General features: G+C 37.9%; 2 protein-coding genes and 1 long non-coding RNA gene across 5 annotated transcripts in view; 1 reads left to right on the forward strand and 2 right to left on the reverse strand.

The window, feature by feature from the left end:
- Positions 1-4,642, reverse strand: part of SAMSN1 (SAM domain, SH3 domain and nuclear localization signals 1) — an 86,537-nt gene extending 81,895 nt beyond the window's left edge. The window contains exons 1-2 of the mRNA XM_032352620.1: positions 4,549-4,642; positions 2,750-3,102 (exon numbers count right to left, since the gene is read on the reverse strand). Of these exons, the coding sequence (XP_032208511.1) occupies positions 2,750-3,102; positions 4,549-4,573 (378 nt within the window). The 5' untranslated portion in view covers positions 4,574-4,642. The remainder of the gene's footprint in view (positions 1-2,749; positions 3,103-4,548) is intronic.
- LOC116595849 overlaps positions 1-23,740 on the forward strand; it is a 212,187-nt gene that overhangs the window by 180,941 nt on the left and 7,506 nt on the right. Inside the window, exon 4 of one of the 3 annotated variants that reach the window (XR_004287889.1) lies at positions 19,080-19,309. The exons of 1 other annotated variant lie outside the window; for it this stretch is intronic. This is a non-coding gene — a long non-coding RNA (uncharacterized LOC116595849). The remainder of the gene's footprint in view (positions 1-19,079; positions 19,310-23,740) is intronic. One more of the 3 variants, XR_004287892.1, reaches the window with a different exon arrangement.
- LOC116595842 (putative uncharacterized protein ENSP00000383407) overlaps positions 6,113-23,740 on the reverse strand; it is a 184,071-nt gene continuing 166,443 nt past the window's right edge. The window contains exons 7-8 of the mRNA XM_032352631.1: positions 22,553-22,632; positions 6,113-6,417 (exon numbers count right to left, since the gene is read on the reverse strand). Coding sequence (XP_032208522.1) covers positions 6,376-6,417; positions 22,553-22,632 — 122 coding nt within the window. The 3' untranslated portion in view covers positions 6,113-6,375. The remainder of the gene's footprint in view (positions 6,418-22,552; positions 22,633-23,740) is intronic.

A 23,740-nucleotide genomic window follows, 5' to 3' on the forward strand; every position in this document is an offset into this window, starting at 1 on the left:
TTACCCTTTAAAATTGCAAAAATGTCACCTCTGACTACCTGTCATGTATGGTAAGTAACACTCATTTCAGAAGCACAACTTTTCCCTCAACACCGTTTGCCTTCAGTACCTTCTGTAGAATGAAAGTTAAAATATAACCCAAATAATAACCCTGCAATTACTACAGAAAAAAAATACCAGCTATGCTAAAATGAAACTGGGTATTTTTCACTTGGTATTATTATAGAATATATGTGTAGAATATAAAAATAATAATTTGCACTCATCCAACTTCTTTCATTCTGTGTCTCAAATCCCTGAGTGTAAGTGGTTTCATTACATTTACCAAACCAATTTAACTCTAGCATGTTCTTGAACTCTCGCTCCAAATCCAGTGAGGTTTTCCTGTCACAAATGCTGAGCAATATCATCTGAAGTTCTGAGTATTCTGCAGATACTTTTGACCTTCTGCAGATAAAACTCATTTACTTAATCATTTAGTTATGTACTAAAATCGACAAAACCACCACCAAAAGAAATGAAAAACATTACTATGTATATATAATTAAATCTAGACACACATTCACAGACACACATACACAATAACTGAGTTTATGGATAATTGGATTGAAATAAAAACAGAAAAATGAGAACAAATATGTAGATCTATGGAAACAAAATCCATTGGTTTCTCAAACTCCATTCATTTAGTCAACAGGTGCCACTCAAATATTAATCTAAGACCCATCACATTCTAGGGACTATGGAGGATACAAAGATAAAATACTTATAGCAAATAAACAAATGCTGAAGTCATTCTACCATAAGGTAGAGTATGGTAAGTTATGTGAAGATGGGGGCAGTGTATGTATTCTTTGGCTCTGTATCCCCAGTGCTAACATTGCAAACTGGCGTACAATGATGCCAATATATATTTGATAAATATATAATGAAAGAATAATGCCCTTAAGTTCTCTAGAAGCTCAAAGGAAGGTGCAATTACTTCTATCTGGCATGACCCAGAAAGTATTTCCTAAAGGACAACAAAGTAATCCAAGTCTTAAGGGCTAGGGTCATGGTTAAAAGCAAGAATAACATGCTAGGCAGAGGCCAATACATAAACACAAAGACAGAGAGGCAGGAGAGTACAAGACAGTCATTAGGAATAAGCAGATAATTCAGTTCGGCAGCCCAGCCCAGGAAATCCACAAGAAGTTATAGACAGCGCTGAACGGTTAGATTGAGGTCAGACTGCTAAAATCCAGAACTGCCAAATTAAGGACTCCAGATTTACTCTTGAAAGAAGCTCTAAATATGTGAATTTAGATACTTATACAACAGCTTTGCTGCTTGCTAACTAGTCATTATTCTTGATCCTGACGCTGAAGCTGTCAAGGGGAGTCTTCAGAAGTGGTTCCTAATTATATTACCAGGTGCTCTCTAAGAAAGTCCTCCAAGAAGAAGTCGGCAAAACCCAGTGGCCCCAAAAGAGAAGATGAAGACTAAGGAAGTGGCACAGACCTTCCTAAAAATAACTAATGTTGGACAGTTTTATCAGTTCCAAGTCTGCTACTAGACACCTGTAATATTTAATGTGGTACTTTGAACACAGATTACTTTAGCTCTAGTCTGCAAAGACCTAACTTAATATACAAGTCTTAAAAGGTGAAAAGGACTCCAAGCCTCTTCAAAGAGCTCTAATGCACCATGAAATACAGCCTCTGTCTAGTACGAGATGGATTCTCAGAGCAAAATGGCATAGAGTAGGGATCCTGGAAACACAAAGTTGTTCTATGCAGTCACTACAAGCACAAATGACCATGAACTGTAGAGAAATAAAGGTACAAAATACATGCCTTAAGTAACTTATAATCGAGGTGAAAAAAAAAGTACTCTTAAGTCCTAGGATATTCGTGTTACCTAATTTTGGTTTCTCAACTACCTCATGAATTTAATATTACTATTTCCATTTTACAATTGAAAAAATTAGGATAAAAGTTTTTAATTAATTTGCCCAAGCCAAACAAGTAGCAGAGTTTGAATCCAAACCCAATTTTTTGTAACTCTGGAGTCTATACTCTTTCTCTCGAGTCATATGGCTTTAGGGCCTAGTTTTGGATATGGGAAACACTATAATATATTAGCAAAAAGCAGGACCCTTAGCATATGACTGTCTAGGTTCTAGATCTTGGCTCCACTTTTTGTTAGCTCTGTGACATTGAACCTGTTGCTAACTTTTTTGTGCCTCATTTTTTTCAACTGTAAAATGGGGGAATCAGTATTAGAATAACTTTCCCTACTTTACAGGGTTGTTTTGAGATCGAAATAAAATAATAAAGTGCTTTGAGGAATGGCAGGCCCATAGAAAATGCTCATTTAAGTTAGCTACTATTGGTCAGTGAGACTTGGTGACCTCAGCAATGATTTACAGAATTCAATCCACATCTTGATCTGAATGAACAGCCTTCAACAAAAAAAAAAAAAAAAAAAAAAAAAAAAATTCTCTAAAAAATATTGTGCAGTAGATTATTTGAACACAAGGTGCACACATACACACACACACACACACACATACACACACATAGATACACACGTAACATGATAGCAAAAGTCACGAGAGCTGCATTGCTTTTTGGAAAGACAACTCTAGTTCTAGAAACTTTTTTGACACTGATAAATTTGACTGACTAGCATTTTCATTATCTGTTTCCTTCCTGCTGGTAAAAACATTCAGATGAGGCGATACATTTCTTTTCGTTTACAAACTTACCCAAGAGTGTGGGAGATCCATATCTGTATAAGAAGGCTTCAGTTGTGGGTGGTGAGGGCAGCGGAAACAGTTGTTCCAGGGTCCAATTTGGGCAATTGGGAAATCAACACATGTCCAGAGAGGGTTTTCTGGAAACGGCTTCCAGCTGTTCCACATCTGAACTTCACCTTCGTTGGGGGATAACATTTCTGCTGAATTGCATCCAGTTGATGCGCTGGATCTAGCCCGTGATGCAGAAATAGAATCCCATCCAATCTCCATTTCTTCCTTTCCTCTTGTGCTAATGTTACTAATTTTCTTTTCTTGGGATCTGGCTAATTTCATACAGGAAATCAATGTTTCATCTTCATCTTCTGAATGACAAAGAAAAATAAGTCAAATGATTTTGCACAGGTAGAAATTATGCCTATTATATTTCCTTTTATATAGTAAAAACGAACACCACAGGATAAAACATCATTTAATTTCACAAAATAATTTACAATTGCAACTTTTTTAAATAAAATTTTTAAAAGATTTTATTTATTTATTTGACACAGAGAGAGATCACAAGTTGGCAGAGAAGGGGGAAGAAGGCTCCCCGCTGAGTAGAGATCCTGATGTGGTGCTTGATCCCAAGACCCTGAGATCATGACCTGAGCTGAAGGCAGAGGCTTAACCCACTGAGCCACCCAGGCACCCCTACAATTGCAATTCTTTAAAGAGTAATCTTTTGTATAGTAAATGATTTGTTTTGTAAAGACAGGTTTACCTCAAAGATTTTGAAGCTGTATATAATGATTAAATTCAGTTTGACTACAATGACCGAAAATCACATACAAATAGTATACTGAAAGATATTTAAGAAAAATACAAATTTAAAAAAATCCCTATATATATTAACATAATATGGTGTGCTTATATTCTTACATATTTTTAAATTTTTTGAGGTAATGTGTATAGAGAGCATCATAAGGAAGTAAATGAAATATTCTCCTTTCATAAGAAAATGAAATCTCCGTGGACATGGGCTGAAATCCTATTGGCATTCTAATTTTTTTCTAATATCAATCTATAAAGAGATTTATGCATACAGTGTTTGTCACAGCCTGGTGGTAGGTATTAAGGAGGGCACACATTGCATGGAGCACTGAGTGTCATACGTAAATAATGAATCATGGAACACTACATCAAAACATCAAAAACTAATGATAGGGCACCTGGGTGGCTCAGTGGGTTAAGCCTCTGCCTTCGGCTCATGTCATGATCCCAGGGTCCTGGGATTGAGCCCAGCACTGGGCTCTCTGCTCAGCAGGGAGCCTGCTTCCCCCCGCCCCCCGCCTGCCTCTCTGCCTACTTGTGATTTCGCTGTCAAATAAATAAATAAATAAGTCTTTAAAAAACCAACCAAACAAAAACAAACTAATGATGTATTGTATGATGACTAACATAACACAATTACAAAAAATAAATGAACATCTGAGTTGTATGACATGCCATTTTGCCACACTCAAGTCAAAATTGAAAGACACCATTTCCTTTGGCCAAAGAATGGGGACAGTGGACGGTGCTGACCCTTACTATCTCTTTCTCCCACTCTGTCCCAGATTCTGGTCTTGAAGGGAAGGAGATACGAGGTATATAAAGGAAAATTCAGAAGTAGGGTAAGGATGTATCTGTTTCACAAATAAGTTGGTAATTTAAAACCCCTCAACTTTTAATGATTATTTTACGGCCTTATCAAAATGGCCTTCATTTCCTATACACTACCCCAGTTCTTTCTCGAAGAATGTCTAGCAGCATTCTGACTGCTTACTTACGGAGATTTACGAAGGCAGGTTTCATCTCCTTCAGACTAGGGGCCCTGGCTTTCTTGGCCCAGACTCGTTTCTGTAGTCTCTTGAACGTCCCCGTTGATTCCATTAGGTCACTGCCTGATTTTACGGCCTAGCACAAACACAGCTCAAGGTAAAGACAAATTCTTCTTCACAAAAGATTAAATATAAAATGTGTCAAGATCATAAATGTGGGAAAATTCATAATGTGACCTTAAAGCCTGTAGCCTGGGACAATTTTAAGCAATAATTTGAAAGCAGACCATTTTTTGGTCTCAAACTTGTAAAATATATTACAACTGACCAGTCATACTAAAGCAGGGCGTTGCTTTACCTTTTTTTTTTTTTTTTTTAACTTCAACATGCTGCAAAATGGATTGAATCTGGAGCCATCTAAAAATGAGTCGCCCATGCTCAATGTGAAATAGTGGAAAGGAACAAGGTCTTTGCAGGGTAACAAAGAAGGAACGAGAGGTTTAAAGTTGCTTCTTGACAGTGTGGGAACAGACTGATGGAGGCAAAAAAGCAAAAGTCAGAGATTTTCATTTTTCCTTGTGGAAATTTCTGATAAAACAGCATTTTATTTCAAGTATGAAATGTTTTCAAATAAAATCCTTTTCTTTATCTAGCCTTTTGCATTTTAGAAGATAGACACTGAGAAAAAAACAAAACAAAACAAAACAAAAAAACCAGCCAGGGCATTCTATATTATGTTTTAGTACCTAAGTGTCACTGGTTTATTATAGCAAAAAGAATGGATAGAAGAATTAATACTGCTTAATGACTCAGATTTCTCTGAAAGATACAGAAACACTTCCCACTAGCTTAAGTTGGCAAATTTGTACTCACACTGCTTTTACTTACTCTATTTAGGATAGCTCACTCTTAACAATTTCAAAATATTGTGGAAATTAATACTTTATGTGTTAAATTGAATACTAATTGGTAAAATAGTTGTATCCTGTGCTGTTGACTAGATATGAGGTAATACATAGAGGAATACTTTTCATCCAGAAATCTCTGGACGCCGACCTATTTCTTCTTATGGTTTTGCCTCATTTTTTCATTGAAGAGCTAAGAAATGACATCTGAATAAATACCGTAATTTTCAAAAGGTGAATGACCTGCTTCCTATTACTGTTTGAATGAGATACACTGATAATAGTGCTCTCCAATCCTTTGAGAGAAACTAAGCCCAAAGAAATGTTTGCAAGAGGGGATCTCGGGCACACAAACATTTCCAATCATTATTTTCAGCACTGATTCTTGGTCTTGAAGAATAACTTTGAGCAGCCAGTATAAACTTGATGTTCTGTCTCTGCATAAAAGCACCTAAATAGGAAATGTGACGTTTTGTCAGAGCAAGCCAGACCTGTTTGCATTAAATAAATGGGAAAATATTGAAATCATTTTAATCTTCCAGGGAGGCTGGTGATGGGATTTTCTTAGATATGCAAAAATCTTCCCTCTCTCTCCAAAGGTCATACTCAGCTCCACACAATTTCTATGGCTATTTATTTTTGTATTATTTTCTTCTGTATTCCTTTTCAGTATTTTCTGACTTACTTGGTTTCCCAGGCTCTGTAACTCAAGACAAGTCATTTTCTCATCTTGAGGCCCTTCCAGAAATAATAAGCTGACATGGCACAACCATTGAGCACGATAATTTTCTTTGTTGTACTTCTTTCGTATGGCAACCTCCTCCTATCACAGCCGATGCTTAATTGCTCCGTTGAAACACTGAAATCAGAAATTGCCTTCTCCTTCTGCCTTCTTTGTGAAAATGACTCTCACTTGATACGGAGAAAGGTGCTACAGACCAGGATAACTGAACTTCATATTAATGATGTGCCCCTAGGAGGAATGAAAGCTTTTGTATAATGTCTAAATTCATATAAGTGAGAGCTCATGGCCCAGAGGTGTTAAAACAAACTGACCTCTCATTATTTTGTTCAAACTGTATTACAGTCTTTTCAAAGCAGAGTCTCATTAACTTTTGTATCTTTAATCACTCACATATCTTTGAGTTAATAGAGATCAATCTATTGCATTTTATTCACTTTTGAATCCCATATATCTAGGATAGTACCTGGCTTGTTAAGTCTTTGCTGAATGTAAATACACTCTTGAGTTTGTACGTGTGTTTTATCCACCAAATGGCTTATCCATAGTAAAAGTTTTACGCTAGACTATTTTCTTTTTTTTTCTTTCATTATTATTTTAAAAGATATTATTTATTTATTTGATAGAGATAGCAAGAGAGGGAGCACAAGTATGGGGGAGCTAGAGAGGGAGAAGCAGGCTCCCCACTGAGCGGGGAGCCCGATGTGGAGCTGGATCTCAGGACCCTGGGATCATGAGCTGAGCTGAAGGCGATGCTTAACCAACTGAGCTACCCGGGTGCCCTAGGCATACTACTTTCTAATAGCAAAGTATTTCCTAAAAACCTTCTCTTGCTATTAAGGTAGTACATACCTGAGGGATGAAAGTTAAAGTAAATATTATAATAAGACACAATAGAATCATTAAGATGATCTAATTAAAAAGGAACCCTTTAAAAAATAAAAATAAATCCTTTAGAATATTTTCAAAATTATAATGTTATTCACCAGAGTCTCCTAATGTGTTACCTGTGTATTTGTGCTGAATTTGATTAAAACTTATAATAATGTACCTTTTAATTTCTAGATGTTTTCTAAGAAGACTGACTCATAAATTGAACTCACCGTTCAACCAATCAACAAACTTTTATTGAACACCCCACTGTATGTCAGGCACTATCACAATTCTTTTTCTTTCTTTCTTTTTTTAACTATCACACATTCTGAGGCTATGGCATTGAACAAGTAAAATGAGACCCCTGCTTTCATAAGGTCTACATTCCAGAGGGAAGTCGCATACCATAAACATATAATCACATACAGAAGCAAGAAAATCTGACATCTGCTACTCTAACAATTAGCAGCATGACTGAGTGTGGATGGGGGAGGTTACTAATTTACATTGAGTGATGAGGGGTGCTTTCACTAAGGATACAGAAGCCCAGGCCTGAATTATAAGGAACCGGATGTGAAGATATGGTGTTTGCTTTCAATTCAGTGCATGGTCAGAGAGGCTATTTCCGGCCCTAAGATCTGAACGACAGAGAAGGGTGAGCTCATCGAAAAGCAGGGGAAGAGAACTCCTATGAGGCTCTGTCTTGTGCAGAGGTTCTAAAGCTGAAGGTCCTGGAAGAATTCTCAGCATGCCCCAGGAAGAGAACAGAGGGAAGAACGTGGAAAATCAGCCAGAAACCTGAAGAGAGGCCTCCAAGGAGGCTTCTGTAGAACAGGTTGAGGAACATGTATTTGTTCTAATCAGGGAGTGACATACTTGGTTTCCATTTTATTCTTCTTGCCTTTTTATTGAATTTTGATCATCTTACTTTTTAAAGGACTTTCTCCCCAAACATTCAAATATGCGCTGATCTTATCTATCTTGAATTCACCATATTTTATTTACCACTCTTTCTCCTCCCTTTCCCAGGCATACTTCTCAGAAAGTTCACTGTGTGTGCTTCCCTTAATTCCTCTAATTCTCATCCTTTCAACTCGGTTCACACATCTGTCAATCAGTTTTGGCTTCTCCTATTCCATTCAGACTGCTTTTGTTTTCCAATGAACCATTTTCAAACTCCATTACTGCTTGATATGCAGCAAGATTGACCATGATGGTCTGCAGGAAGCACTTTATTTTCTTGGCTTCTCTGGTTTTCCTTTCACCCTTTCTGGCCATTCTTTCTCTAATTCCTATATGCTGATAACTCCTTTTCTCTCAAGACCAAATGCTTCAATTCCTTTATAACTAACTCTGGGCCCTCATCTAATATTACCATCATTCTTTTCTCACTTACACATACGCGTACACGCGCGCGTGCGCGCACACACACACACATGCACACACTCCATTTAATGCCACTTACATGCTGATGGATGCCCAATTTATTTCTCCAAGGTTTTCATCAGAGCTTCAGACTCAAATATGCAACTGTCTACCTAAAATGACTTCTGGGCACTATCAAGACTGACCTCTACACCTGCAAACATGATTCTCTTCTGGGCTTCTTCCACTTAGTGAATGCCATCTTCATCTACCCTCATGCACATTCTATAAATCAGATTATCACCTTTGCCACATACCTCTCCATTACTAAATTTGGTCTAGTCCCATTACTGAGTTTGGTTTGTCCTCCAGAATACATCTTGAACTTGTTTCTTTTTCACTATTTCCCTTATTACCACCCTACTTTAATCTTCTCATTGAGGGGCACCTGGGTGGCTCAGTGGGTTAAAGCCTCTGCCTTCGGCTCAGGTCATGATCCCAGGGTCCTGGGATCAAACTCCACATGGGCTCTCTGCTCAGCAGGGAGCCTGCTTCCTCGTCCCTCTCTGCCTGCCTCTCTGCTGACTTGTGCTCTCTGTCTGTCAAATAAATAAATAAAATCTTAAAAAAAAAAAAAACTTCTCTCATTAAAACTACTGCGAAATCTCTAAATGGTTTTCTTTTTACTTTTGCCTTTCTTCGGTTGATTCACAATATATGCTAGAGTTCTCTTTGAAAGATGTAAATCTGATGATATTACTTGCTTAAATTACTGCAAAATTTCCCAGTTTTCTTTAAATAAAATCCCAAATACTTGATGGGGTCTATAACACCTATGCTCTAGACTCTCTTCATACTCACAAGGTGATGACTTTTAGATTACCAATCTCCAGAGGACTTTTTTTCCTCCGTGTTTTTATGTGTGCTGCTCTCTCTGCCTGGAATGCTTATTCTCATTCTCCTAAACTGGTTAATTCCTACTCACCCCTGGGGCTTCATCCTAAATGTTGTTTTTTCGGAGAGCTCTTTCCTGACTCCCAAGTCCAAATTAGGCTCCCATTTTTTACCTTCTTGGCTTTCACCACAACTTCAGATTTATATTTTTCTGTCATTGGTTAAACATCTTCCTTCCCCATAGACTCTAACTGAAGGAAGGCAGAAACCATAACCTTCCATATAGGTCCCATGCAGTATCCTTAGTACCTATAATATTCTTGACAGTTGGTACTCTATATTAATTAGAAGTAATGATACAAAATGTATTAGAAGTAATGACACAAAATGATTAGTTACAAGTAATAATACAAAATGAATGAATGAATGAGGACTTGATCTGGTAATGATGTGAAAAACAGAATTAGGGATTGAGAATGAGAGGAGAGAAAATTATTGTGTTTAGTTTACTTAAAATTTCTTGCCAATAAAATGACAATTATATATGAATATAAATTAAATATTTTTCATATGTATATTTTACTACAAATATACTATCTTTCATATATAATGTGACCTTATCCTTTAGTTCATTTCACTCACCTTCCTTAAATAATGTAAAAATTTTGTTAGAAGTGTTAAATTAAATATACCTCACTTTCTGACACTTTGCTTGACTATTAGGATGATAGAATAATTTTTAGAAAATAGCATCAATGAATTATTGAATTGGAATAGTCCTACAACCATATTTTATGAGCTGGGGTGAAACTTATTGGACATCTAGTCTACCAGCCTATTTAAAAAATGAGAAAACCAGAGAAGCTAAGTGGCTTACCCAGAGAAAGATAATCATTAATAATAGAGCAAGGATGAGAATCAAGTATTCTGACTTTTAATCCAATGTCCTTTCTCACAAGATTTTTAGAAGCCAGCATAATTGCTAGATATCTAGGAATGACAGCCACATTAAGACCAATCAAATCCAGGGTTTTGATTTATATATTAAATATGCTTCTCCAATAGAGGATGAGTATCAGATAAACACTCATATTTATAGGCTTATTCTCTTTCATATATATATGAAACGTGTGTGTGTGTGTGTGTGTATATATATATACACATACATATATATTCATATCTCCCCTTTCATATATATATGAATGTAAACAGATATTTTTTATTTTTCTTATTTATATATTATTTACTCATATACATATTTATTCAAATACATGAATATATATACCTCATTGACACACATACGTCTTCTTTCCCATATATATTTCACTATTTGGGAATTTAATTTCATTCCAATGGTATCCCTTTCCTTTCACACAGGAGAAACTTAGTCTTACGGAAACTAACTAAATCCAGGTCACCTGACTGTCTGAATTGCGTATTCTTTATCCCACTAATGAAAAGGAAGTTGGAAAGTAACATGATAGACTTTGCATGAAGTATAATCATTTCCCTTTGTTCTTCTGTTCGTCTGAATTAGAAAACTGTTCTTTTCTTGTGACCTCTGAAACAAGTATTCAAATAGAAAAAGCCTGTTCACTTGATGTCTGTTTCACATAATTTCTTCAACAGGAGATACAGAGATGTTTTCAAATTAATATCTTGGTTTATTTTAAAGAAAGCCTATAATGAACTTCCTGAAATGAAACCTCAGATAGTTTCATGTGTTTTGCATTGACAGTTTTTCTGAGTTTCAAACTCTTCTGACTCTTCACTTAATTACTAAAGATTTACCAATTTTAGGCTTTAGAAATAATTTTTTTAATGCTCACAATACACTGTTAAGTGAAAAATCAGTATGCAAATTTGTATAAAAAGTACAAACATCACTCTAAGTGGCTTTTTCCCTCTCTTTAAATACTCTGCATTTTCCAAGTTTTCTACAATGAACATATATTATTCCTATAATTAGAAGAAATTCTATAATTTAAAAATATGTTTAGAATACAGGTTTTTATAATCAAATCTATTTCTTCCAAGCAGACCAGAAGTACCCAGCTTTTGTACTGTGAATTTTTCCCAGCCACTTGACAAGAAGGATACCTAGGGACTGGATAAAAATGAGGAAATTTATTTTCATGGTAAAACAAAATAATTAGCTTTAAATGCTGAGATTATTAAAACCCCAAAGCTGTATATCCATTCTCTTCTATATAAAAGGGACTACTCTTTATGACTTAAAACATACTCCAAAAAGATAATCTGTAAGGTCACAATGATCAGTTAACATTGTAGTAACTCAATGGCAGTAATAAAACCAAAAGAATTATGAACTAGAATCAATCAATGCAACCTACGAAAACAAGTCTCATTTCAGTGAATTATTTTAATGCTTTCTTGGAACTAAAACTAACTAAAAAGACAATTTGAAAAGAATTCATTTATATAAATGAATTGATTGAAAAAATAACTGGTGGAAAAATTGCCATGTTGATGTTAGTTATTCTTATATCATTATAATCATAAAATTTATTATTTTTTCAGTAATTGACATTAAAATTAAACAAACACTGGACCAATACTTAAAATAAGGTTAAGCATAATTTTATTTTTATTTTTATTTTATTTTATTTTTTTTTAAGATTTTATTTATTTATTTGACAGAGAGAGATCACAAGTAGGCAGAGAGGCAGGCAGAGAGAGAGGAAGGGAAGCAGGCTCCCTGCTGAGCAGAGAGCCCGATGCGGGACTCGATCCCAGGACCCTGAGATCATGACCTGAGCCGAAGGCAGCGGCTTAACCCACTGAGCCACCCAGGCGCCCCAAGGTTAAGCATAATTTTAAAGAAGGCCACTGAGCAGGCAATTGAATGAATGAATGAATGAATGAAATAGAATATATTCTCCTAGAAGACTTATAAAATATTTATTTATTCATTCAACACACATTTACTGAGCACCTAATCTGTGGGAGATAGAAAGGAGAATAAGCTATTTTGTCTGCTTTGTGATGTTCATTGCTTAGTATAATTGATTAAACACCAAACTTAACAGTAGTCTGTTCCTGTGCCTGCTCTCTCCACTAAAAGGATGAGTTTGGGGGGCTCCAGAGTGATTTTTACACATCTCAAACCTGGTCTTTAATATGTCAATAAATATATCTGAAATGAACAGTTGGTTAAAAATACACCTGGAGGGGGGCACACGGGTGGCTCTGTCAGTTAAGTGTTATGATCTCAGGTTATGATCTCCTCCGGCTCCGGTTATGATCTCAGGATTCTGGATTCCACCTGTAATTTGGGAGTCTGGTTCTCCCTCTTCCTCTGCCCCTCCCCACTCCTGCTCTCTTACTCACTCTCTCTCTCAAATAAATAAAATCTTTCTTTTTTTTTTTTTTTAAAGATATTATTTATTTATTTGACAGGGAGAGACACAGCGAGAGCAGGAACACAAGCAGGGGGAGTGGGAGAGGGAGAAGCAGGCTTCCCTCCAAGCAGGGAGCCTGAAGCGGGGCTCCCTCCCAAGGACCTGAGCCGAAGGCAGACAGGTAACAACTGAGCCACCCATGTGCCCCAATAAATAAAATCTTAAAAAAAAAAAAAAACCAAACATCTGGAGGAAAAGGTTAATGTGTGTCATGTGAGAAGTACAAATAAAATGTGATGGTTATTCACAGGAGAGAAGATTGCATAAGGTAATGTGGGGAAGGGAAAAGCACTTGCCTAGAGGATTAAGACGCATTTGAACAGTGTAATTTAGCATGTCTAACAAAGCCTTTTATGTAACAGTCTTATCCCACTATATAAATACAAATCACCTACTCAAGTTCTAATACAGGTTTCTGGCTCCTTTTGCTTCCTCTCAAGTAGATTTTGGTGTTTGCAATTCTGTCTTGGAATAATGCATCACACAGACTCTATTTTCCATGGCACCAGGAAGTTACAACTCCATGGTCATCTTTCCCCCACTTCGATATGGGGGAGCCAAGACTGCTGTTTGCTCATTTACCCATGTGTTGGGGTCACTCTTCTAGAGGACACTTGCAAAGTCAGCTGGGAGCTGCCTGGATTACACAAGTCAGAGACTACTTCCCGTGTAATATCCTCTGCTCTCAAATTTGGAAGAAGTTTCTAGAACAGTTCGTAAGACTGCTTCTCTTTTTGGGTACATCCTCTAGCTGACCCCAAAATTGTGCACAGTAGGAAATCTGAGTGCCAGCATACCAATTAATTAATCTTTATTAAGCGTCTACTAGAGTCCTAGCATACAACAAGCTATGGATGTAGGAAATAACATAGGAAAAAAAGAATACAAACATTGTATATAGGAGCTATAATTTAATCTATACAATAAATGAACAATGATCTGGTTTGATAGAACCAGCCCTGGTCTGCAGACGCGTGGCTGCCTTACTGTGATACTCTGCTTTGTGACGAGCCACGTGAACTTGAGCGAGCCACTGCGCACCTCTGGGCTTCAATAAAATAAGCCTGATCACAGGAATTCTTTGTTTGTCTAACAAGTTTAGGGACATTACACTAGATAACTGTCTCATTTTTGTTATTTACACCCGACTGTTGGACCTCAGAAGAATATCAAGGGAAAAGTAAGAATGGGCTACTAATAACCACATATTTAAATTAGAATTCCAACAAGTTTCTGTGCTCATCTAGCCCAATACCTTACTTTGAAAAGGAAGTGGTAGCTCTGGGTCTCTTGATCTGGTTCCTTGATTCGGTTTCTAATTAAGTTATTTCTTAGTCCTTCCAAATGCATAGCTTTACTTTCACCTGGGAAGTCCTTTTTGTATTTATCAAGATTCAGGGTTTTTGTTTTTTTTCTTCCTTACAGCTCTTTGATATTTAACTAGTTATTAAAAACTTAGAAGGCATGGGACCATGAAGGGCAGAGTACAGTAATTTTTCAGGAAACAGAAGTCATATTTAAACAGTACCTTTTCATCACTTCTTCCTACCTAGAATAGCTATCATCCCTTAGGCAAAAAACTACTGTTGAGAAGAAAACTATTGTAGAAACTTAGATGTTAACATGTTAATTATCTTTGGGAAGAGAATCCTGTGAATGGAGATACCTGGAAACGATCATATTTGCACCTATATAACGAAACAAGATTTACTGAAGGTAGTCATTTCCACAGAATCTGCAAGTATTTATATTACATTTTAGGAAATAACAATCAAATAAATCAGTCTAATTTAGTTAGCCATGGCCCCAAAAGCAAGTCTGGAAAAATAATTGTAAAGAGGGCTTACAGTTGGTTCAGATCGCTGCCCTTCACTATCAGGTACATACTACAAGATGTGTTGATGTCTATGAGTGCCCTGGAAATTTTCCATACCTCCTAAAACCTGTCCTTCCCCTGAACTTCTGTTTAGCAATGGCCCAACCAGGGAAGGAGGATGGTTAAGGTGATCTGAGGATTTCAATATGGTAAGAGAAAGTCGATACACTTTTTAACACTATAAAATTTTCCTTATCTCACAAGAAATTGCTGAATTTGGGGGAACATTTTCACATTAAAAACTCATTCTTCTTTAGAGGGACTGCTTTATGCTTAAGTCAGAAGGCGTCTCGATAAGTATGAGTCTTTCATGTTCTCTAAAAACACTTCCATGTGGCAAGTGCAATAAAGAACTATAGAAAATAATGCTCACTGTATCAAAATTATTGGGAAACAGAAAAAACAGTTAAATAGTATTATTTGGGGAGAAGTTTCCTTCCATTTCATAGGCAGCAGGTTTTACATGTCTTTGGTAGTGAGATGGACTCCAGTATTAGAAGTTTACCCTCTTGGTCGCCTGGGTGGCTCAGTGGGTTAAAGCCTCTGCCTTCAGCTCAGGTCATGATCCCAGGGCCCTGGGATTGCTCAGCAGGGAGCCCGCTTCCCCCTCACTCTCTGCCTGCCTCTCTGCCTACTTGTGCTCTCTCTCTCTGTCAAAATAAGTAAATAAAATCTTTAAAAAAAAGTTTACTTGGGGTGCCTGGGTGGCTCAGTGGGTTAAAGCCTCTGCCTTCGGCTCAGGTCATGATCCCAGGGTCCTGGGATCGAGCCCCACATGGGGCTCTCTGCTCAGCGGGGAGCCTGCTTCCCCCTCTCTCTCTGCCTGCCTCTCTGCCTACTTGTGATCTCTGTTTGTCAAATAAATAAAATAAAATCTTTTAAAAAAAGTTTACCATCTTTAGCATTAGAAAAAGAAAAGGACAAGATTGATGTTAACATTCTTCTAAAAAATAATAATAAAAATAAAAATAAAACCACACAGGTGCCAAAATAATGGAGAAAGGATCCTTTTCTCTCAATTTAAATAGTCATCAAGTTAACAAAGTACAGTGATTACCATTTCACCAAATACATACGTATAAAGATGAAAATCTGGGTGTAGGTATATATATATAGATATCTATATATATGTATAGACACACACACACACACACACACACACATACACGCATTAAATATATAGTGGATTCACTCCCCATCCTTCACTTACTACAGTCCCAACACATGATCCAAAAATCCACAAACTCAGAAGTTGGTAGAGAGTTAGGATCAAGAAAATGGTTTATGAAGCCGTCTACACCTTATTTCCTTCTGCCCTTCAGTATCAGGTACATAATAGGCATCGTTTTTGAAACTCTGATAGAGTTTAAACTCAAACCAAATATATATTTGAGTTAGGTAATATCTGGAATCATAGCATAAGATATTTTTTATTATGTTTAGTACTGGTCAATGCAAGATCCTTACTGTCTACATCTACTTGAAAAATCCATGTACCTGGTATTAAGCAAAGGGCATTGGATGGAGTTTACAATGGAACAGAAGGGAACTTTGAACTTGATTCTGAGGGTGAGGCCTACAATGGGATTTCAAGAGTTTAGGGAGAGGACACAAGCGCTCATTGCTCCTCTTCTGGGGGTAATATGCATATGCTGTTTCATTTAATATTTCTAACAATCATAAGAATTTTTTCTCATCACCATTTTACACATAAGGAATCGGAGACACAGAGAATTTAAACAAGTTCAAAGTCAAAAGTTATCACTCCTATCAAGGTGAAGCAAGTTTGGTTACTATAAAGGCCAAAGCTAAGCAGAAGTCCCACAAATTCTAGCCAAGGACCAGGAGGCAAAAAGTGGAAATCAACAGAACAGCTGAAACGACTGAAGCCAGTACTGAGTGATGGGATTTTACTTTGCCATTGGGTGTACGATGTGGATTTGTAAGGGAGGAGGCCCCCATTTTCAGGTTTGTGTTACATTTTAAGATGTCACTAGTACTTGGTGCTTGGCACAGTATGAGTCCCCAGAATGTTTTTTCAAGCCATTTTTTGAATTGTATAATTCTTTTAAACATGAGACTAATGCTAAAGGATACCCCAATAATTCCTTTCAACTTTTTAAAATGATCATTATGGGATAATACATATATATATATATATATATATATATATATATATATGATAAGAACTTGGTTAAAGAATATAGTTCATTCATAAAATTCATTTATTAGAACCAGGCATTTCTTTTTCTGTGTATAAATTAAAGTTGAATGGGGACTAGTTAACCTCTTTTCCTTGCTGATGGATGGATAGATGGATAGATAGATATATAGGTAGGTAGGTAGGTAGGTAGGTAGATAGATAGATAGACAGACACAGCGAGCATGACTTTGGATACTAAAGTAAGAAAATCTATTCTGATTTTAATGTCATTTCACCAGAGCCCAAGATGTAGATTTCATATTAACATTCCATGTTCCTTTAGAACCAACTAAATCCACTCCGTAAAATCTTCTATTAAAAAAGAGATTATGTTTCTCTTCTCGCTAACAAATAGAGCTCTACATTCTTTCTACCTGCAAAATGAGTTATAATATTGCTCTTGGGATATAGGAAAACTCCTCCATCTATAATGTCACATTATTATTGGGTGGCTTGGGTGGTTTTAAAATATGTTATAAATGTTTTATTCTGCTCTCTTCAAAAGGTGGGTCTTAATGCCCCTCTCCCTAGTATTAGCTAGATTTAATAACTTGTCTATAACAAATAGAATAAGGGAGAAGTGATGGCATATGACTTTGGAGACCAAGTTTTAAAAGGCTTCCTGGTCTCCTTTCTTAGTCTGTGCCTTGGGTCACACATTCTGGGGGAAGCCAAATGCCACCACCTTCTGATATACTCAAGCAGCCACATGCCAAGGCCAACAAGATGAGGTACTGATTCCTCCGAACGGCCTCCAGCAAGAAGCAGAAAGCCCTGTGTAGCGCAGGGAGAGGGACTTTGAAAACAGATAACTAATCCAGTAGCAAAGTTATACAGCAGATAAGAAAGAACTTGGAAATAAGAATGATGCACAACATAATTGGTTCATTTTTATATTCCATCATACATAAAAACTAACAATTTTTTGGTTGACACTTTCAAGTAGTAAGTAAACAATCTGTCGTTTTGGCCTGTTTTTTTCCTGCCTTACAGTTGGTTCACAACTTTGATTAGAACCACCCTAGATTTGTCTGATGAAACCTAACAGGGGATCTGTCTCTTCTGGATCACACTGTAACCTTAAGTATTTTCCCGGTCACCTTGTGACAAGCCCCCTCAGTTAAGCTCACCAAAAAGCAGCTCCACTTTGATCTAATCTAGGTATATTTTCCAACAATGGTGTGCTGAATTGGATACCAATTTAAAGTCTCTACATTTAAGTCTCTACATTGCCAATGGGCTGTATGTAGCCAAGAGTTGTTTTTCTTATTAATCCAATTTTTTCTTAAGGGTGAAATGACCAACTCTCAACTCTAGAAGCCAATGACCCAGAAGGAGGCTGGTCTAGATCACACAGTCGGGGCTGAGTCGAGTCACCCTCTAACTCTGTGCCCAAGGTTTGGTCAAATATCTCATTAGGGCTCGGCACTAGCAAAAGTGGCAGTTATATAAATAACGTGTGTCCATGAGGAATACGTTCAGCTTTGAGGGAGAGGGGAGAAGCAGGCTTCCCACCAAGCAGGGAGCCTGATGCGGGACTCGATCCCAGGACTCCAGGATCAAGACCTGAGCCAAAAGCAGACGCTTAACTGACTGACTCACCCCGCATTGCTCTACCGTTCTTACCATATGCCTTTTGCCCTGTGGTGGAAGGACAGCTTTCTAACTTAGCAAATACCATGTCCCAGCTTCCAGCAGGGAAAGGGCAAAGCACAAAGCTTTCTCCTCAGGAAGCCTTTGCTTTTCCCCCATCCCCCGAAAAGAAAACCTTCCCCGGGCATTTCTCACTATAATTCCCTGGTCAGGACTGGATCCCACGACCACCCTAACTACAGGGGAGGCCGAGAAATCAACTACTTAAGCTTTGCAGTCTCCATAGGAAAGGAGGTCAAAGGCGAAATTGATTGAAATGGGTGTGAAGTCATCCAACCTTTAGAAGAGAACCTAACCCACGCTTACATACACGCGTATTTTTAAAAATTAATTCATGCAGCAACACTTTTTCCACTGAAGGAGCGTAGGGAGGAAATGTTTTGGTGCAGTCTTGGGTCGGGGGGTGCTTGACAGGTCTTAATATCACCAGCACTGAAAGTAATAAATGTTATCCCTCTTTTCTATCATGAATATGAATGACGCTCTGAAGGCTGAAAGCAACCTAAGAATTTACGTGAGAAATGAGGCATGAAACATTTTTGAAAATATATTAGCCCAAAGTCTGTATTACTGCATATTTTATACCCTTTTCAATATGCTACAAAAGGTCTGAGCCATCAACTGAATGCTGCCAGAAAAGAACAAATAAGAACAAGGATACAAAAATAAATGCTGGGAGTCAAGTTACCCCAAGATGTTCTCTATAATCGCTGTAATGATCACGGTACTGGGCATCTGGCTTTGCTTCAAACTCTCCCCATCGGCACTTGTCCTGCAAGGTGGGTTCTCCAGCAAGTTTATCCCAGGCCAAGTAGTCAGAAGTACTCATGGAACTAAGTCAGTATTGGAGAGAGAATTCCATAAACGCTTCCTGCCCCCACCTCCTGTCCCTTGGTTCCTTGCACTTTTCTCTAGGCCTGAGATCTTTCCTCTTATTTTGAAAACATGAAGGAAACTTGTCTAGTCGAGGGGTTCCTGATGGGGAATTCAGTTAATGTTTAAATTCTGTATTATGAATGGTTTTATTGTCTAAAATATATTTTCAGGCATAGTCCTGTGATAATCAGAAGTATGAATATATCTTATATCCCATGAACTTTATCCCATGTTAACGATATTCAGTAAAATGGCCAACCAGGTGAAAATATGTACCCTGTTAAGATATTATGCATTATTTTAATCTTTTCTTCCTTTCCATGATTTTAAGAAGTTCTACAATGAATATACATTATTCTCACGATAGGAAACAAATGCCAACTTCGGTTTTTCCATGAAGTTATTGTCTTATCAGACCAGACAGGAGCCAAGTTTGGGCTTGTAAAGTGAAACTGTGTGGGGCATCATGTCTGTAGACCAGTGCCTGTCCACTGTCTGGATGCCAGAGAGTCTCATGGTTCATGTACTTAGCGTCACCATTTTACTCATAAAAATGCCTGGGAGGTGGAGAGAGAGAATCTCAAGCAGACTCCACCCGCAGCAAGGAGCCCTACACAGGGCTCAATCTCATGACCCTGAGATCACGACCTAAGCTGAAAACAGGAGTTGGGCACTTAACTAACTGAGCTACCCAGGAGCACCCAACTCCCTTCTTTTTTTTTTTTTTTTTTTTTAAGTCCTTTTGTTCTGATACAGACAATCCCCAGGCTACACCAGAGAAACACTGCTCTGATAAGACTTTTGCTCACTTATTGAGAGGCCACAGTCTATGTTGAAGTCCATTCTTATGGATCCCACTGATAAGCTAGTCTGCCCCTTCACACCAGAGAATGGTGCCCCCTCTGCCCCACCTTTCAAAAAATAAACTGCTTTTACTTTTCCTCAGTCATAAGGAGTTAGTAGGTTAATAATTTGCAGAACACTTCTTAATACTAAATAATACTTCATTATACAAAAGTATTCTGTCATACAGAAAAAGTTTCTTTTTTTTTTTTTTTACTTTTAAAGATTTTACTTATTTAAGAGAGCAAAAGTGAGAGAGATTACAAAAGGAAGAGAGAGAAGCAGGTTCACCGCTGAGCAGAGAGCCTGATGTGGGACTCGATCCCATGACCCTGAGATCATGACCTGAGCTGAAGGCAGATGATTACCTGACTGAGCCACCGAGGCACACCAGAAAAAGTGTTTCTTAATTAGTTAAATTCAACTGAATGCCCACCATGAATGAGAAGAGAGATATTAAAGATACACAAGACCAACCTCTACTCTCAAATGAAAATTTCTAGATTAGGTATCTCCAGCTTGTCTGTCATTGCTTATGAATTCCCTCAACTGATCTTTAGTGATAAACTACACAGTACAAGTCGATGGTTACTATTCTAGAAGGATCATTTCTCAGCCAATGAAAATGCCAGAACAACTGGTATAGTAAAGATTTACCTTTAACCCCCCCTTTAAAAAAAAAAAAAGATTTTATTTATTTGGCACAGAGAGAGAGATCGCAAGTAGGCAGAGAGGCAGGCAAAGAGGTTGGGGGTGGGGGAAGCAGGCTCCCTGCTGAGCAGAGAGCTCAATGCACGTTTGGTCCCAGGACCCTGAGATCATGACCGGAGTCAAAGGCAGAGGCTTAACCCACTGAGCCACCCAGCACCCTAACCCTTTTCTGCTAAGAAGTTTTTACATCCTTTTCTTCATTCTCAGAGATGGTTCTATTTTTCTTCTAAAAACCTAAAGAAGGACTTCTCTTGGCACAACACATGTCTGGGGAGCTCTTACTGTAAATCAGCCTTCATTTATTTCCTGGCTATCAGACAATGTTTCACTTAGATACTATATCTGAGGCCTCATCTAAATTTAGGAGAATGAGACCGCAGATTTTAGAAATAATCTGCCAGCTGTGCTGGTGAAAGTGTCCTGAAGCCCTTGCAAAGAGTAAGAAAAGGAGGAGAGGGAGGCAGAGGAGAAGAGAGAAACCTCAGGGACACCCACAGTAGAATTTTTCAAGCATCTCCTAAATGCTAGCCATGAAGGGAAGGGCTTTAATAAAGTACCTCACTTAAACCTCCTGATTAAGCCAGGAGATGAATGTTCTTTGTAGCCTGACTCTACAGATCATGAAAACTGAGGCAGAGAGAAATTATGTAAAGTGCCCCAAATCACAAAGGTACTAAGGACCAAACTAAGATACAGAGGTCTGTGTGTTTCCAGAACTCTCCACCACGCACTGTGGGACACCACACCGGTTGAAGGCAATTTGGGGCAGCCCCCCTCAGGAGCTCACTACTATCACCCCGGCAGCATCGGAACAGCCAGGAGACACTGTGGCTGATCACAGGTTATGGTCCACTGTCTAACTCGTTAGAAGGCCTCCGACAGCCTCAGAAATCAGGCTGGATTTAGGAAGGTGAGCTTCCTTTCCTCACCAACTCAGTCCCTCCCGATTCAGACGCTATATCCTGTCTTCCAACGGATCCATTCTACTGCACCGAGGAAGGCCGGTTCTAAATTTCCTAATAAAACTATCAGAATGATGAAAGAGAACACGATGGGCTGTCGGAAAAATATCAAAAATCAGTGTGATGCTTGAGTTGGCCCGATTGGCTCATATACTGTTTTTCTATTACAAGGTGAAGAGCAACTATTGGGCTGTTAATTAATGTTATGTTATTATTATGAGGGAGGCCCAAGGTTCAGACATTCTTAATTGCCTGAACTCCTGGGCTAATTAATGCAATTTATAAGGGATATGTCAGGAATAATAGTATATGTTTTATATCAAACGTAAAAACATGAGGGACGTGCCCCTCACTGAAGGTTACCAGATAGTTCTAAGCACTTAACATGGGTCTTGTCAGAGAAAATCCCAGTACATTAATTTAATAGGCTCAGAGTTACTTATCAAAAGGCTGTAGAGCATAATGTTTTGCATAATCAAATGGTTTATTAACTCAAGTCATCATTTGATTTTTTCATTTATATTCCAATTCACAGATATAAGCATATCAATTACAAAAACAGCCTACAATATATAAATACAAAATAGCTACAAGGCGAAGTATTGTACACAGCATCTAGAACACTACAGAGCTCAGTAACAAGATGATTTTCACAAAACACATGCCAAAGGCTGATTATTCACATTACCTGACAGGAAATGCCTTGTGGTTTTTTCCCTTGAAAAGTATGCATGTTATTACTCAAAAGAAAATCATCTTCATTTAGATCTATGAAAAGAGATAAATGTTATGTAGATTCTCAGAAATTACAGGACTTAAGAAGTTTAAGGGCAACTTAATACTCTTTAGACTTTTCGTTAGTCTATTATGGTACTATATTGCCTAGATCATAAATCTTTATTTTCTTAAAGATAATCTTATTCTCACAAGAAACAGGTCAAAATAAAATACAAATTTAACAAATTAACAAATTTAACAAAGAAAAATTGAAGAATGCCACTGGCCAGCTGGGTATCTGAGCAAGCATGGACCTCTCTGGGACTCAGTTTCCCTCTCAGTAATAAAAGAGTAGCGTACTACCTACTAAACTCAGTTACACAGCTACCAGATTGTGGCCTCTGCTGTAGAAAAAGGAGGACGTTTGAGGATCTTGAACTAAGGAAGAGACATCAGAAAAATAGTATTTTACGAAGATTAGCTCTTTGTCTTGTGGTCTTACACATTTTTATTTATTTGCAATCTCCCGAATATTGCCCTACAAGAGAATATTTAGAAAACAGAAGCAATTTGCTCCTGAGTAGTAACGAAGTTGCAAGAGTTGAATTAGGCAACATGCAGCTGTACTTTCCATAGATGGCCACAGAAATATCCCTCACACCACACGTTCCGCAATGTGAACTTGGTATGTCTCCATCAAGAAACAAAGTTCAATTCTCCTCTTATTCAACTGAGCTGATCTTAGTAACTCACTTATCACAGGACAATGCAGTGGAAATGATGCTTTGTGACCCCCCACCCCCACGCCAAGACTAGGTCAGAAGAAGCCTTACAGCTTCTGCCTCGTTCATTTGGGATGCTCTCTCTCCAGACATTGCTCCTGTGGTGCATGAAGCTCCCTCTCATGTGCCCCTCCCTCTTGCAACCCAGTCCTTGTCCAGGGTGGGGCTTACGTCACCTGGAGAGGCCACATACTGGAAGTCTCCACCGAGCCCAGCCTGCACGTGATCCCAGAACAGGTGCCAAATATATAAGTGAAAAAGTCTCTCTAGATGATTCAAGCCACGAAATATTTAAGTCCTCCCCAGTCATTCAAGTCTTTCCAGAAGAAGCCTCAGATATCATGAAGCCCTGCCCTGAATGAATTCCTGGCCCACAA

Source organism: Mustela erminea, chromosome 1 (assembly GCF_009829155.1).
Source record: "Mustela erminea isolate mMusErm1 chromosome 1, mMusErm1.Pri, whole genome shotgun sequence".
NCBI lineage: Eukaryota > Metazoa > Chordata > Mammalia > Carnivora > Mustelidae > Mustela > Mustela erminea.